General features: G+C 47.6%; 1 protein-coding gene across 1 annotated transcript in view; it reads right to left on the reverse strand.

Annotated features, from left to right (window-relative positions):
- The window catches only part of LRRC40 (leucine rich repeat containing 40), a 404,320-nt gene extending 386,685 nt beyond the window's left edge, over window positions 1-17,635 (reverse strand). Inside the window, exon 1 of the mRNA XM_086953851.1 lies at window positions 17,235-17,635. Coding sequence (XP_086809977.1) covers window positions 17,235-17,385 — 151 coding nt within the window. The 5' untranslated portion in view covers window positions 17,386-17,635. The remainder of the gene's footprint in view (window positions 1-17,234) is intronic.
- Between the last annotated feature and the right edge of the window lie 219 nt (window positions 17,636-17,854).

A 17,854-nucleotide genomic window follows, 5' to 3' on the forward strand; every position in this document is an offset into this window, starting at 1 on the left:
TTTTTACTGTTAATTTTGCTTAGATGATGAGGGGGCTGAGCAATTGATCTCACCTGCTACTTCACATGGTTAATTCTAAAGGCAGTAGCCATGCTGTGCTGTTTCCAATACAACGACGATCATATATGGCATATGCCATGCATTCTCCCCCAAGCACTGCAAGAGCTGACTGCCTGCACGGGGGGACAGGAGGTGGAGGCTGAACGGAGACGGGGTGGAGGGGTGACGCGGTCACTCAGTTCAAATCAGTGTTTCAAATAAAATTTCTTTTTTAAAGTCCTTCCTAGGCACCACAGTACTTCATTTCTGACTAATATGCAATTGCTAAAGACTGACATTAACCTTTTAGATCATTTCAAATTAATGAACAAGGGGTCGGAGCTTGTGATGAATGGCCACCAATGGTTAATTACAGGTCATGCATCAGAGAGCACAGAGGTCATGAAGCCCGATTTCTGTTATCAACCATTTTGTTGTCTTTCGGTGACCCCCCGGCAATTAAGGATGAAAAGGTGAAATGGGACTTTTAGGTTCAAAACTCGCAAATGCGTTTCCAAGAGGCCTGGATTGACATCAGTATTTCAACAAGGGAATCAGATTAAAGTAGAAAAAGCAAGTTTTAATTACTTGTGCTAAAATCAACAAATTGAAAAAAGCGAGTTTTAATAACTTGTGCTAAACAATTGTGCTTGTGCTAGCATGCCATTTGCGAGCAGCGGTGCGCGGAACATCTGGGTTTTTTTCAATTAGCGCGTGTGCCGCTGCTCGCTCCTGCCAGGTGGATGCCAGCACGAGCGCTGAAAAAGAGCAGACCGATGGTTTAAGGTCACCCCTAGAGCAGCGCATGCGTGCTGCCTAGGCAATACGTAAAAAAAATACAGTGAGTCCTTCATGCCACCCAGCAAGTAGCAGCAGCAGGACAGCAGTAGAAGAGCAGTCCAGATGAGTCCTTTGTGCAGCAAAGCAATGCCTCTGGCAGAAGTCAAGTCCCAGTTCCAAAAATGCTCTAAATCAAGAGGTCAGGGGGAGGAGCTACGTGCCGGTCAAAGATGGCCGCCTGAAGGCTCAGCTCCTCCGGACCGGTCCCCCATCCCTAATATCCTGCAACGTCTCCTGATCACTGACCCCACTGCTCGTAGGATGAAGGTGAGCGTTGCCCATTCCAGCGACTCCGGCCCCGCTGTGACATCAGGGCCCGGAGATACACCTCTCGTCCTGTGATGCCTGTGTGCTGGCTGGAGCCGGGGGCTATATTTAACGAGGGAGCCGGCCGCAATTCAACAACACCGGGCCGCAGACTGGAAGTCGTCGGTCAGACCAGATATGGACCTACTGCTGCCAGCGCCTGGTGGAGAGTAGCGGTGGTGCGGTGAGCAAAGGTGTGGGCCCCCCCCACCCAGATACGTGTGAGCGGAGTAGAGGCTGCGGAGGTGGCGGTGATGGGTACTCGAGTCCGGGGGCTCAAGTGAGGAGGAGAAGTGGTGGTCCAGGGAGCGCGTCTGCTGGTCCAGAGCAGCGCGCAGGAAGACATTGAGCGCCCCCGGTGTCCAAGCATAATTACAGGCGCCCGTTTTTATAGTCCTGGCCGGGAGAACATTGGGGATGAGACGCGCCCCCCCCCCCTTGCGACCTAATGGGGGTGCCCTCCGATCTGCAGCACTAGAGGTGGTGGTGCTGGGAGATGCCAGCCCCTGAGAAAGAGCTGTTTCCTATGGGGCCCGCCCTGTCTGAGTGACGGCAGTTGGCGGCCGGGGCCCCCTGAGAGTGAGAACCGCTTCTGTTTTTCTCGCTAAACCAGCTGGGCACCGATGTCATTGTTTCCCGAGTGGACAAAGATCAGTGTGAGAAGTGGAGGTGGCGCAGAAGTTGCAGCTGGGAGCTGGCGGAGCGGGGGAGGGCCCCCTTACTGGACTATTTCTCCTGAACACTTGAACATGTCAAAAAAGTCAGCCGTAACAATCTCTGAACTATCCCTTAGAAAAAACTAATCTTCATCTGGGGCGCGGACCTGACCCCGCCAGGGAGTGAGGCATTGCGGAGACCCCTGAGCACCCTTTGGTGGCCTTAAGCGCCAGCTCACCCGGGGTGGTCCTGGACGCAGCGATTTGAAGTATGCGGGATGGCGTCTCCCTGACTGTGCTTCCCCCGTGACCGAGGATCTGCACTTTGGAGGTCCGATTTGCTTTTGGGGACTACAGCTTTGCGACTGAGCCTGTCTGCCCACCTATACTGGGGCCCGAACAGAGTGGGGACACTATTTGATTGCCCGCCCCCACTGGCTGGGTGACTAGTGAGCCATTGTTGCGTCTGTGCGGAGTGGAGTGGCCCGGGGTCCATCAAGGAGTCATTCGAGATGGCGTCAAAATCCGAAGGTGACAGGCAGTAGTCAAGAACCTCTAAAGGGTCGGGGCAGGTCCAGACCAACAAACTTGACCAGTACACGATGCCTTGGGGGTCTCTGCCAGATTTGAGATGGATTCAATAGATCGGAGGGGAGTCTGTTGGCCCGGCAGCTGAGCCGACCCTACTTGACATGATGGCGGCGATAGATGGTGTATAGTCCTCCCTGGGTCAAAAAATGGAGTCGCTGGACAACAAGTTAGATGCGGTCACCATCGAGGTCAATCTCATACGGGCTGATCTCTCCAAGGCGGTTCGAGTCTTGCGCCACAGGACGAGCTGGAGGAAATGGAGACCGTCATCAGAGTGAGAGAGTTAAGTCTCTGGATATTAAGACCGCCAGCTTAACGGATGGCATTGCACAGCTCAAGCAGGAAGTGCAAGACCTTAAGGCCTTCGGCGCTCTGACCAATCAGAAGCTGGACGAATATGAGGGGAGAGCTTGACGCAATTTTGTCCACAATATTGGTGTTCCCGAGAAGGCCGAGGGCCCAGCCCCAGACCTATTCGTCGAGGAGATCACCCTTAACCATCTAAAGTCCAAGGGGCTGGTCATCTTCTTCACGATTGATTGAGCACACAGAGTGCTGGGGGGAGACCCAAGCCGGGGCCCCCCCCTCGCCCAATGATTGTGAGGGTGTTAAACTTTAGGGACAGAGACGCTATCCTGCAGGCTTCATGATCGGGAGGTCCCCTTTGATATGAAAACGCCACTCTTTCTTTTTTCCCGGATTTTACCCAAGCTGTTCAGAAGCAGCGCCCAAGTTTCCTCAGAGTAAAGAAGAAGCATAGAGATGCAAGACCAAAATACGCAATGATGTTCCCGGCCCGGTTGAGGGTGGAGGGTCTGGTTTTTTGACATCCCATAGGTGGCTTCAGACTAGTTGGAAAGCCGTCCCCCGAGCGGACCAGAGAGGCAGGACCGTGATGGAGGTCGCGGACCGCAGGAAGAGAAATGATGGCGACCGCAGACTATCTGGGACTTTTGAAAAAGTCAGGTAGTGGGTCCAATCCACATGTACTGGGTTGATTTTGGTCCCAGGACTACGTGCAACACGGACACAGAGTGGGGTGGTTTCTCAAAAGGGTGGGGGGCCACGGGGTCCTGACTTCCTCCTCTTTTCTACTTTTAGTTAGTCAGTAGTTTAGTTCATGGGGCGACAGGCACACTGCCAGTTGGGGTTGGGTGTAAGCCATGAGCAGGGGTGCAGGGAGGGGGGGGTGGGGGTTGGGAGTCCTTTCGATTCCTTTGTCCAAGGGGTTGTTTGTGTTCTGTTTGGTTTTGTTAGCGTCAGGTGACAAGGATGTGAGTGTACTGATTCCATACCGACACAATGTCAAAAGTTAGACAGGGATCGAGGATAAGTGTGCTTGGCTGGACTGTAAATGGCCTGGGGGGACAAGATTAAGAAAGGGATGGTTAGCCAATTTATTCGAATGCACTCCCCGGATGTTGTGCTGCTACAAGTGACACATCTTATAGGGAATCGTTGCATGGCCTTGCATAAAGGAGGCTATAAGTTGGTGGTACATGCGGGGTTTACTTAAGGGCCAAGGGGTGTCGGTATCTTGGTTAAAAACTCCTTTTCCCTGACAGTTCAGGCTACTTGGGTTGACAAGCGCAGCAGGTACATTGGAATATCAGGGCAGTGGGAGGGGAGGACGGTTACCTTAGTTTACATTTATGTTCAGCCAGGTCTGCAGTCTGACCCATTTCGTGAATTGGGCTCTATCTTCTTGACTCTGCCTTTGGGCTTCCTAGTGATTGGAGGGGACTTTTATGCAGTAATGGACGGTGAGGTAGATCGACAGCCCGCTCGGGCGCTGCGGCCGGCAAAGCGGTGGCTCCCCGACTTTCTTGAGATGACGGGGCAGATGGATGGTTGTAGGGTACGCAATCCGAATGGGATATACTACACACGTCTCCACCGCACACCATAGCCTGTCTAAGATAGATTACATGCTAGTGCCAGCGGCTCAGGCTTACACTGTCCGGGATGTGCGGCTTTTAGGGAGAGGCATCTCTGACCACACGCCGGTTTGGCTCTGGTTGGAGATTGACTATTTTAATGTAGGCAGGGTTGCCCCCAATAGCGCTTGGTATCTGAAAGACTCCGCCACTAAGAAGGTATTGATTAAGGTCACAGACAGGTATTTTCAGGAAAACAAGGAAACAGTGGAATCGGCTCAGACTCTGTGGGCAGCATATAAAACGGTGGTTCGGGGGAGGCCTTGACGCTGATAGTCAAGAAGAATAAGGAACGAATGGCAGACTTGGAAAAGGCGGAAGAGGAAGTGTTGAGATTGGAAAGGGAGGTAGTCCAGGCAGCCACACCGGAGGGACTGCTCCAATTAAAACTTCGGCAGGATGAGTATAGAGGCCTCGCCAGGGACAAGGCCAAAGCACAGAATGAGGAGAGACAGAGTAGAATGTATGAACTCGAAGATAAGGCGGGGAAGCTGATAGCCTGGCTTGAAAAGGGAAAGTATGCATCGCAGCTGGTACCGGAGTTGCTGAGGGAGGACGCCTGTAAAATTACAGACCCACAGGTTGTGGCAGATAGTTTCGAGGAGTACTATAGTGGGAGAAGTATATGGAGGCTGAGACAAAGTGGCACAGGCCATAAGGGGTGTACAATCAGGGAAGGTTGCGGGTCCCAACGGAATTCCCATAGAACTGTATAATTTGAGCGCCAACTGTCTTGCTCCGTTCCTCCGCTCTATGTATGAGGAGAGCAGCGAGATGGGAGAGCTTCCGTACGATCAGCGGGTTGCCAATGTTGTAGTCATTCATAAGGCGGGCAAAACCAAAACTAGTTGTTCGTCTTACAGGCCCATCTCTTTACTGAATGCTGAGCCTAAGGTTTTGGCGAAGCAAAGTTATCAACTCCCTGATACATGTGGACCAGTCTGGTTTTATGCCGTGTCGAAATACAGCCCTCAATTTGCGCTGACTGCATGGGGTGCTGGGCAGGTCCCCCACAATTCAGGAGCCGGAGCTATTGGTGTCCTTGGACGCCACTATGGCTTTTGAAAGGGTTGAATTGCAATACTTATTTGTGGGGTTGGGGAAAATGGGTTTTGGTTCCTGCCTACCTGGGTGCGTCTTCTATATGCGGCCCCTCTGGCCAGAGTTGTCGTGAACAATCGAAAACCCTCTGGCTTTCCCCTCTGCAGGATTGTCCCTTGTCCCCGCTCCTTTTTGCCTTGGCCCTGGAGCCGCTCGCGGCTTGGTTTCGGAGGGACCGGTCGATTCGTGGCCTGCGCTGGACGCTGGACTGGGAGGACAAAATCTCATTATATGCGGATATCTTGCTTTATCTTACTAATCCGAGGGATTCACTGATATGCTTCCTAGATGTGCTTGCGATTTTTGGGAGATACTTGGGCTTCGCAATTAATTGGTCAAAATCGGTTCTTTTACTTCTTAGGGGAGACCCGCCAATAGTTTCACATACGTGTCCGATACGGATTGAGCCGGTAGCGTTTAAATACCTCAGCATTTATGTTACGCTTATCCCGAAACAACGATCTGCTAACAATCTGGGGCCCCCAATGACTCGGCTCAGGGGAGATGTGGCACACTGGAAGGCTCTGCCGCTCTCCCTTCTGGGTAGAGCAGTGCTTTTGAAAATGTTGGCCCTTCCCCAGTTTTTGTACGCACTTCAAAATGCGATGGACCCGGTTCCGGCCACCTACTTTAAGGACATAGAGACCCTACAGAGACAGCTTCTGTGGGACGGTAAGCCCTGTATCGCGTTCACTAAACTTACTCTTCCTTGGTACGACAGAGGGATAGGACTACTGGACCTACAAAAACATTATTAGGCCTCGCAGTTGGCCGCTGTGAATCACGCTGTTTACGGTCCCCCCCGGAGACCGGGATACGCCATGGACCCCTGGCAAGTGCCAGGGGGCGACTTTACGAGAGCACTCTATGTCAAGCCTGGTCGATTCCCCCTAGCGGAACCCACAGTGCATGCTGTTCAGGTGTGGCATGCGACTAACAGATATCTGAAATGGGAGGGGAGGCTTACACTAGCCACCCCGTTGTGGAGTTCAGAGAAACTGGACAGCCAATGGAAGTCTAAAGGCTTCGATAAATTGGACCTCATTGGGATCACACAGATTAAAGACGTCGGGGGAGGGGGCACGGTCCACACATTTCAGTCACTTTAGCAACAATACCACCTTCACGACTGGGAACACTACCACTACCTTCAGATTAGCCATGCACTGCTCACACGTATTCCCAAAGATACATTGCTTTCCGACGCCTCCCCCCTCGAAGACCGGGTGTTGGACTGTCACCTCCCTGAGAAGACCATCTCTCTAATATACAAGAAACTCAAACAATATGGAGGACCACTTGCACTTATTAAAGCGAGCTGGAATGAGGATGGGCTGGAGTTTGATGGTGAGGACTGGCGGGAGGCGGTTTCCTCTCCACGGGTGGTGGCGCTACAGATGCGGCTCAGGCTGGAACAATTAAAGATTTTACACAGGTCATATGTTACGGACCCGGGTCTGATCCGGATGGGTCGTTCGGAGGGTGGGGAGTGCAGGAGGAGATGCGGAACTTGGAACGTTTATGCATATTTTGTGGCACTGTACAGTGGTGCAGACATACTGGGAGAAGATCCACGATAAGATGCGGGAGGTCCTGGGGGTAGAGATAAGGCCGGAGACCCGCAGGTGTATCCTGAATGTTTGGGAGCCCACAGATCTGAATACGCATAGAAAGCAGTGGGCGACATTGGCATGCATGATAGCGAAGCGTAATATTGCTCAGTTGTGGGAAGCAAGCCAGTCGCCTCGGGTAGAGAAATGGGTGGAGGATTTGAATTGGTGCATGTTTAGAGAACGCTCAGTATATGTGGCTAGGGGGTGTCCTGTAAAGTGGGGGAAAGTTTGGGAGGCTTGGAATCACTACCGTGGGGATATCTGTGTGCCCCCGATACGCCAAGATGATGAAGGAGGTGCACGAGTCCCCTTGATCCATTTTCACTATTCTGTATTGTATCTTTAGATGTATGGAAAGTAATTATGAAACCTGCAAAAGTTTAAACTGTCACTCACCTGATGTTTATTTATTGTTGATGTCTTAATAAAATAAATTTTAAAAATCGAGGTCAGAGCCCCTGGTCTCATACTCAAAATGGCATTGATCGAGGGGGCACTGCAAAAGAAACAATACAAGTGCCCAACACTTCCAGCCCTGGCTTCAGACGTACAGTAGGTGATAAATGAGCACTTTGTGCGAGGGCAGGACACAGTCTATACAGATGTATGTGTGCCCTGCCTTCCACTCTCCCAGCGCAGGAAGGCTGTCAGTATGCAGACTGAGGCAGATGCCTCTTGTCACATCCCGCCTTTCCTGTGTTGACGTGGATTGGCAAAAGCTGCAAAGCACAGAGAAATGCCCACTTTCTAAAAGTACTCAATGCATAGAGTATATCCAGACTGTAATTATCCAATTAGCACTTTGCTGAACGATTAAGTAATTTAATGGACGTAACTTTTCTTTATTTTGAAACTTTGCAATGTACACTTCATAAACACTTGAACATATCTTTCAAACGACATATTAGATAGAATATTAACAACCCTGTCTGAATAATTCTTATTTTACAAATAAATCACATAAAACACAATATATCTAGGAAAAGTGAATCAATATTTCATACAGAAAACAAAAATTTACAAAACTTCATACACTTAAAATTATACCAGTCTTATGTTCTGCATGGTGGTGAGGCTTCAATTATTAGTATTATTATTTTTTAAAGGTGAACCTCCTGCTCAAATTGTCCCATGGGGTTTATAAGGCACACTATATTTAAGTAGGCTACCAGTGTCTCTTGCAGGATTTCCTACATTTGGTTTTTACTTTTACTGAGAAACTCCCCAAGTCTGGTCGATGATGCGTTTCGTACCTTTCATTGCTTTTGCTTTCTCATCAGGACCCGGACTGGTTGGTTCTGTGAAATAATGAATAGAGTGAAAGTTAAGTGACTATTTGTATGTCTATAATTTGGATTGGTGTAGTGCTAGAGGCATTCTTGTGGTCTGACACCCTGTGATGACCTTTGACTACCATTATTTTAATTGACTTTAGTGTGTTATTTTATCCTAGCCTGAGTGTACGACGGTCTTGCATATGCCTGTTTCTCTTAAGAGTTTCTTTCTTGTAACCTTGCAGTCTTTCAATGGGAGCGGTCAGGGAGTAGGACAGCCTTGCCAAGAACAGAGCGTGTGGGAAGTGCATTTGAAAGCATGAGAAGGAGAGAGAGGTGGAATGTACTTTTTGGTCTCAAATTGCAGTGTTATGGGCAGTGATGCACACATGTGCTCAGTGTTGTACATTAAGAGATGAAGTATGTGACTATCAGCAACTGTGCACAATTGTGCATTGTGTTGTACACTGATGGGAATTATGAAGTTGATATTATTGGCTTGACATGGCCTCATGTCATCTTTTTTTCTGACTCAGCCTTGCTTGAGCTTTATCTGCGCACACAGCAGTGCTTGCAAGTTATTTGGCTTAATCACGTTCAAGTATTGTTTCAAGGATTATTTTTGTGTAAGGTGCCCGGAAGGCTTGTGACCTTCGTCAAGATAAAGACTGCAAGATGCGAGATTTGGAGAAGGGGATGTGAGAACGCCTTCCTGACCTGGGAATGCATGCTTGGAACCTGGCCAGTTCTGGTAAGATTCCAATGGCGCAGTGGAAGATCTTTCTCGAACCTTTTCGTGTGTTTTGAGATAATAAAGCTGAGGGTTGTTGACTTAGATACCGGGAGTTTGGAATCAGAGTGATAGGGGCAAGCAAGACAACTGGGGGCTGTGATTAGTGGTCTTGCGAGTAGTAGAGACTGGTTACCTAGTTCTCCCTATGGTTTCACTTGTTGGCTGTACTGAGGAGACCTCTTGCAGATTCCGCTTAGTTTTCTCTTCTGTGAGAACGGTTTGTTGATCAGGTTGGTATTGCTGCAATTATTTCTGTGGAAGATAATGACATGTGTTGGCCATGTGTGGATGAGCTGCATTTTATTTTTGTGTCATTCTTGATTTATTTTTCATCGCATTTGCTGCATGAAGCTGGAAATTCTTGAGTAATCTCTGCGCTTGTGAATTGTAGGTATCCTTTTTCTGTATTTTCATTTCGCTTCTTAACTGTCTTCTCCGCGTATTTAAGAGTGGCCCTTCGTTTTCTACTTGGGTCTTTCTGCGGCTTAACCGTTTTGCATCTAGATTTCCCTTTTCTTTTCAGCACGCCTGTTTTCCTCGCACTTAAATTCAAAATACTGCGACATTGTTTCTTTTTCTGTTACAATTTCGTGCTACTGTATTTTATTTTAGCAAGATCCTTTCTTCAGCCTGATGTTATTCCACGCACCTCAAGAGGTTTTTATCTCGACTGGCTACATTGTTACTTTCGTTCCTTGTCGCGCTCGTGTTTGAATTGTCTTTCCGGTTCTCAACAGTTTGCCTAGAACCCGGACAGATAACTTTACCGGGTTCCAGTTGCGTACTCATTATGTCATTTTGGTGTCACTATATCAGACTTACTTCTAGGGTTTTTTCCCAGCGCCTTGGCTCTCCGGGTGTTTCTTATACTAAGGCCAGCGTGTCTGACCGTTAAGACAAGTTGATGATTGATGTACTTATTGGTTCTTGTAAACCTGACGTCTTGTGCGCATTTCCCATGTTTGACTTTTGTATCTTCCCTGCTTTTTTGTTGGCTGGGAGAGCCCTCCTTGCCTTGAGACCGTTTACCTGTACCTCAAATAAGCTTTCTATACAAGACCTGAAGCAAGGAGGACTCTCTCAGAATACCAGGGAAGATCAAAAAATAAATTTCTTACCTTCTCAGAAATTTCATCTTCTGAGTCCACTGGAGAATCAGACACCAGAGAAGGATCCTCAAACCAAAATGTGCAAAGACAGTTCTTTTTTAGTGAGAGGTCAATAGAAAAGCTGGAGAAGATACAAGAATTAACCACGGGAAAGGAGCTCAAGATGTCTATTTCACGAGAACCAATAAAGACATCAATCATCAACTTGTCACTTAAGGTATTGACCAATGAAGAAAAACCTTTACTGGAATTTGGACTACCATTTGTCCCCTCGAAGCACACCGATTATGTGCGCCTAAAAACAGAAGCACTAGAATTTTTGAGAAAGTTTCGACTGAAGGAATTTTCTGCTAATAAAGAGTACCACCGTAATGCAGAAACATCAGGGCTTTGCAGAAAATCAACTTTCTGCCCAACGCCAAACACTGTCCCCAAAGAGGTGATAGCAATTGAACAAGTCGTTTTCTCTGTCTTAAACCAATTGGAAAAGAATAAAACCTTTGTAAAAACAACATAACAAAAAACAAAGCAAAGGCCTTATAAGTTTTAAAAAGGATAGCACGATAGTGATAACACAAGCCAACAAGGGAGGCGCAGTGGTTGTATGGGCATAAAAACAATTACCTGCAAGAAGGACAAAGGCAGATTTATAATCAAGAATTTTACTGTCAAATACCAACTGATCCAACCAAGGATATTCAAGAGGATATATGTCAGTAACCCTACAAGAGGAATTTGACAATGAATACATCGGCCCAAAAGAATTTGAGATTCTCAAAAAAAAAAATCAAATCCAAGATTTCCAGGGATATATTTCTTACCCAAAATAAATTAAGATGAAAAGAATCTCCCCCCCCCCCCCCCCCCCCCCCCGCGGCATGGCCAATCATTCCTGGCTACGATGCAATCTTGGAACCAATCTCTCAATACATTGACACAGTTCTCAAACCATTTATCAATGATGTAACATCTAATTTGAGAGACACTATGGACTTCACAAATAAAATAGTGGGGTACTAATTTAATCCTAGTAAACAATGGATGTTCATATTTGACATGGTATCATCGTATACACAGATCCCCCAAGAGAAGGGCCTGGAAGCTATGGAATTTCATCAAGAGTTGAGACAAAGACCACAAAGGGTTGACAAAATTCATTTTGAAAATGACAGCCACAGCACTAAAGAAAATTATTTCAAATTTGAAGATTAATACTTTTTTCAGACACCGGGTACTGCAATGGAATGTGCCTTTGCACCGGAAAAGGCATTACTATATAGGGGACTATTTGAAGACAAATTCATCTACAAGAACCATTTCTCTGGCCATATAAAAGAAAATGGGTGAGGTTCATTGACGACATTTGTGCCATATGGAATGGAGATGAAACTCTGCATAACGAAATAAGTAATAAAGCGAGGTGGGCACTCGCTGGGGGTAAAATAAATCGGCAACAGGTCAAGTCGCAGGGTGGGCACCTGCGCAAGTTCGAAATAATGCTCTTCCCAGCGCTAAACGGACAAGTAGGATAAAAGAAAAGTGCTCCCAAGCGCTAGTGTAAAATAAAGCGCTCTCCAGCGCTAGGGGCAACCAGAGAGCAACAAAGTCCTTCCAGAGTCCAGGACAGCAGTAGTCCAGGGGCTGGGCAGGGCCCAGGGAGGCAAGCCTTCCCTTGGACCCCAGCAGCAGCATGCCCCTGGTAGATTAGAGTTGGAAACAAGAACATTTTGTAAGGGGACACAGCCCCTTTTTATACAGTAAATTCTTTTGTCTAAAGTTGCAGGGTGGGGGAAAAACCAGTCGCAGCTGATTTTGGAGCACTGTTGTGTGCTCAACCACTCTTTCCTTTCACTGGCCAGGCTAGGGACATTAGACGCACCACAGGGGGCGGAGCAAGCATTGTGTGGGGAAAGCCCAGCCCTATTCAGGTCCCAGGTGCACCACTCCCTCACATCACACATGCTAATCGCAACACTCACCACCGGGGCAGACCCATGGAGCCTGGCACACCAGCCAGCTCCAGCCAATCACAAGCCAGCACATTCACTGCACAGACAGGCACACTTCTAGAAGTGGCACTTCCATATTAGACACAAACACGCTGTGCGCATAATTGTGCAGCATTCAATCACACGAGTCTGCACATACCAGACTCGAGCCTGCACACCCCACGCATCAGGAACTACCAGGGACACATACATTCCCCATGCATTCCTATGGGAGGGCAGGCCTATCTCACCACACGCACTCAGAGTGCGCACGCACTTTCCACTGGGACACAGTGAAAGTGCGCAGAAACCAAGACTTCACTATAATTATTTAATAACACCAGGCAAAAAGTTCAGGGGTGAACCTGCCAGAAGGGCCAAGTCCAACAGAAAGCATAAACATCTCTGCTGTAGATCAACGCTGCGATGCGACTGTAGAGATGTTGATTTTTAGAATCGACCTGCCCCAACAAGATAGCTGGAAAGGGGCATTAGTGTACCGTCCTCCTGGACCCCTATTAGATTTCTCCCTACAACTGGTGGAATGTCTTGCTTCCCATGTGAAAGTGGTAAGTAACTTCCTACTATTAGGAGACTTCAATCTACACAGCGAATGTCATTCTAACCCGGACGTCCAGACTTTTCTGACGGACCTATCTCTCTTAGGTTTATGTCAGCTTAATGAGGAGCCTACCCACATAGCAGGCCACACCTTGGATATTCTTTTATCCAACTCTTCAAAGATCAAGTGCAAACCCCCTCAACAACTTACTTGGTCAGACCATTCTGTCATCGAATTTGACATTCAGTACCTTAATAAACTTAAAACTCACACTCAAACCGCCCCGCACCGCATCTGCGGAGACAATGGTAGAAGGTATCAGCAGATAATTTTCAAAGCAAATTCACGAAGCCGCAATTTATTATATCAGACCACACTGAGGAGGCACTGTCAAAATGTATTGTAGCGGTTACTACAGCCATTGACCATCTTGCGCTGCTCAAACCCTTTCTGAGTCGCCCCAATCGTTCTCAAGCTGCCTGATTTACTCCTCTCTTAGGAAGTCAGAAGCAACTATGCAGGAAGCTTGAAAGAGCATGGCGCTCATCACATAACGAGACGGATAGGGAAAAGTACGGTACTTCCTTGACCAGCTACCATAAAAACATAAGGGTAGTGTGTAAAACGCACCTTTTGTCTCAGCTGACTCAGGCAGGCAATTCTTCAAAAACGTTACATCAAATCCTCCATTCCTTCACTAATCCAAAAGCTTGTGAAAGTCTGGAGACTCCATCCAAGGAAACTGTGTGACAATATTGCCGTATTCTTTGCCCAGAAGATTAAACACATATACGAGAAAATAACTGCAGATGACAACCTATTACAGATTCCTATGACTATGGACCACTTGGATGTGATAAATCAGAACAAGTTAGAGTGTTTTCCTTCTATCGCCTTAGCAGAAGTTAAAACCTTGATCCATAGAATAAAATCTGGATCCCCTATGGATCACATCTCAGCTAAGTTGATTCCTTCTTTGGCGAATCAGCTGTCCCCCATGGTGCAGTCCATTATCAATCTCTCTCTCTCTCTCTCTCTCAGAGGGACACGTCCCAAGGGAATGAAACTTGCCCAGGTTATACCCATCGCAAGAAATCTAACATTCCATGGACAGATCTCTCTAACCTTCGTCCCATCTCGCTTCTTTCATTCTGGAGCAAAGTAATGGAGAAATATGTGAACACCCATTTGTCCAACTATGTAGAACTGTCTGGATGTTTAGATCATTCCCAGTCCGGTTTCAGACCCCAATACAGCGCCGAATCAGTGTTTCTTACAGTAATTGATAACATCAGAACGACCCTAGACAAGGGTCATTCAGCGATTCTGGTGCTGTTGAACCTATCCGCGGCATTCGACACGATCTCCCATAGTGTCTTGCTCAGAAGACTGGAGGAAGTTGGATTAAGAGGCTCAGCTCTGTCATGGATGAAGAGTTTCCTGTCGAATCGCCTCCAAACTGTCAACCTAGGCCCTTATCAGTCGGTACCGGTGGGTATGACCAAGGGAGTACCTCAGGGCTCATGTTTGAGCCCTACTCTTTTCAACATCTATGTTGCTCCTTTGGCCAACCTTATGAGGATGTATGGGTTTATTCCCATATCCTACGCCGATGATACCCAACTCCTCTTTCCCTTCAATAAATTCTCATTTTCTATACAACTGGCATGCTCTAACGGAATGAGGGCCATATCGCACTGGATGCGGAGTAACTTTCTCCAGTGCAATGTAGAATAAACGGAGATCATGCTTATGGGAGAAGCTCCCCTCCTATGGACACCGGATTGGTGACCAACAGATCTGGGACCTTCCCCTCTGCCCAAACTCACGGTTAAAAAATTGGGGATTCGCCTTGACCGTGATCTCAATCTGAAAGAACAGGTTAGCCAAACTGCTGGCTCCTGCTTTCATGTTATTGGCATGCTGCGCCGAGTTTTCCCCCTCCTCCCGGATTCCGCCCGGAAAACCATAGTCTAGGCGATGGTCTTGAGTCGCCTGGACTATTGTAACGGTTTGCTGATCTCGGCGAACGATGCCCTCCTCAACAGACTGCAGGTGGTGCAGAACACGGCGGCCCGGTTGGTTCTTAACGCTCCACCTCAAACCACTTCAGTGCCCCTTCTTACGGAATTGCACTGGCTCCCTATTCGCCAATGTATTCAGTTTAAAACATGCTGTATCATCCACAAGGCGCTGGTCAATCTGGGTTCCTCATATCTCGCTGAGAAATTTGTGCCTGACATACCTCCTAGATCCCTACGCTCAGGCGCTAAACACCTTCTGGTGGTACTGCAAATAAGAAAGGCCAGACGAGGTGAAAAAGCTCTCTCCTATTGCGGCCCTATCTTATGGAATGAACTCCCGCTTCACTTAAGACAATGCTCCGAACATCTACAGTTCAGGAAAATGCTCAAGACATTTCTTTTCTGCCGTGCCTGATCCGTTTTCATTTTCTTTGAATTCATAGCCTTCCATTCACAGCCCTGCTAAAGCGCATAGATAGCCCTGCGGGGATCGATTCTAGTGCTATACAAACAAATACAAATACCCGTCAAACTCGGGGTGACAAATGCAAAAACAACAGTTGATGGACAGAATGCAGAACAATGTCATACGTTCACCCCAGTACAGAGATCTGGGCCTAAATCTATTGTTTTTTTGCACTCCACACCACCCCTGTTCAGACATGGCCAAATGCAAAACAACCTTGACCATGTGCCTCATGGAAACAGTCCAACCCGAACTGCCAAGCCATGTCTTTCCTGGACCGGAATCAAGCATCCTAGGACCGGTTTCTGGCTATCAGCCGTCTTCAGCCAGGATAGCTTGACTCCAGTGGTGTGGAGAGCACGGGACTCATGTCTGAGCATACCCGTCCCATTCGGGGTGACAAATGCAAAAAACAGTTGATGGACAGAATGCAGAACAATGTCATACATTCGCCCCAGTACAGAGATCTGGGCCTAAATCCATTGTTTTTTTGCACTCCACACCACCCCAGTTCAGACATGGCTGATAGCCAGAAATCGGTCCTAAGGTGCTTAATTCCGGTCCAGGAAAGACATGGCTTGGCAGTTCGGGCTGGACTGTTCCCATGAGGCACAGGGCAAGACTGATTTGCATATGGCCATGCCTGAACTGGGGTGGCATGGTGAGCAAAATAACGATGGATTAAACCCTGATCTGTGACTAGGGTGAATGTTTTGCCAATGTGCAACATTCCGTCTATCATCTTGTGTGTTTTGCTGTTCGCCCTATGTGGGAAGGGTATGCCCAGACGTGGTTCCCGTGCTCACTACGCCACTGGAGTCAAGCTATCCTGGCTGATAGCCAGAATCCGGTCTTAGGATTCTTAATTCCCGGTCCAGGGAAGACATGGCTTGGCAGTTCGGGCTGGACTGTTCCCATGAGGCACAAGCCAAGACTGATTTGCATATGGCCATGCCTGAACTGGGGTCGCATGGTGAGCAAAATAACGATGGATTAAACTCAGATCTGTGACTGGGGGTGAATGTTTTGCCAATGTGCATCATGTCCGTCCATCATCTTGTGTGTTTTGATATTAGTTATGAGCCCATGGTCATTAACCGGACGAAGTGTGCCAAATTATGAAATATCTCAAAGGTACTGACTTTGTTTAGGCATTCTGTGTCGCCTTATATCAACACACCCATATTTCTCTTACTGACTGGCCCTCAAGTTAAAGTATATGCTGGCAAGCCACTGGTTCCGTCGTTCAACAATACTGGCCAATCTTATGACAACAGTTAAGTGAAAACACACACTGAAGTGCTGATAAACACCACAAAATTACCTGCAGGGGCACCAAAATAAAAGTTGCCCATATTAGCGAAGAAATATAGTCTTAAAAATGTTAATATATATGAAATAATCAGTAAAAAAAAAAGCCACATAGCCATTAAAACCAGTCCAAAACAGCTCAAAATCGACCCACAAACTAATTTGTCAGACCAGCCATCGGTCACTGCCATAGGCCAGTCCGACTAGGCCTCCAACACACTGAATTAATGGCAGTATGTTTTTTTTCTGTAGGTGCACAAAGTATCAGTCACGGGTTTTCCTGTGAACTGCCACTTTTCCAATGAACATATAGAGTTTTTACTTTTTTCTGAGAAAAAAAAGTGTATTTTCAGAGGTAGGTGTATAATGTGAAAATTCCGAATATCCTAAAGCAGCAGTCCTCCCGTTTCAAAATGTAATAATGTATTGGGAATGGAGGAGGTTAAAGTGCGTTCACTAAGACACAGGAGTAGCTTTGACTGGCAGGCAGACCGCTTTGTCAGCCACACCTGACATTGAGTAGCACTTTGCAGATATGGCTGGCACTCACCTTTCTCTAGCATCTCTGGCAGCTTGGCGGTTCTTATAACAAGGGTATGGAGTGGGTGGGGGACGGTCCCTTACCTTGGCTAAGGCCTCGTCCGGACAGGTTTAGCTGGCCGCTCTTTCTGGCTGCTTTTATCAGACCTTGAGGAACTCCAGGCTCCTCATCTTTCTCGGTCCTGAAGCCAGCCCTGGGATCTGCCAACCGTCCCCTTCCCCGAAATCGGGACATGGCGAATAAGAAACACAGCTGCCGCAAAATTCTGTGCAGGGGCCGTTCGCGGGTGGAAGAACTTCACTTCTGAGAGTGGTAGCTTGTCAGCTACCCCGTACGATACTCTGAGGGTGCAGTAAAACACAATGCTCACACCAATGAGTTGATAAGAAACGTACAGCTTAGGTTAAAAGTTCTGTTACGATACAGAGGCTGAGGGTTGGAATTTGACAAGTATAGTTGAAAGAAAGGAAGGACTACACAATTTGAATTCCAAACTACGACCCAATTCAAGATGGCCGCAGCAATTCGCACGCGTGAAAAAAAAAGTAAGGTTGCCGTTAGAAGAACAAATCCCACAGGCGTCCTTAGCAACGAAGCCTCACTACGTCACATGTTTCTATATCCTGAATCAGAATCATGGACTCTATGACTTCTGTTGGACGAACGATGTTGGATTTGTTCTCACGATTTGGCTGAGGGGCGT

This window comes from Lissotriton vulgaris, chromosome 1_1 (genome assembly GCF_964263255.1).
Source record: "Lissotriton vulgaris chromosome 1_1, aLisVul1.2, whole genome shotgun sequence".
NCBI lineage: Eukaryota > Metazoa > Chordata > Amphibia > Caudata > Salamandridae > Lissotriton > Lissotriton vulgaris.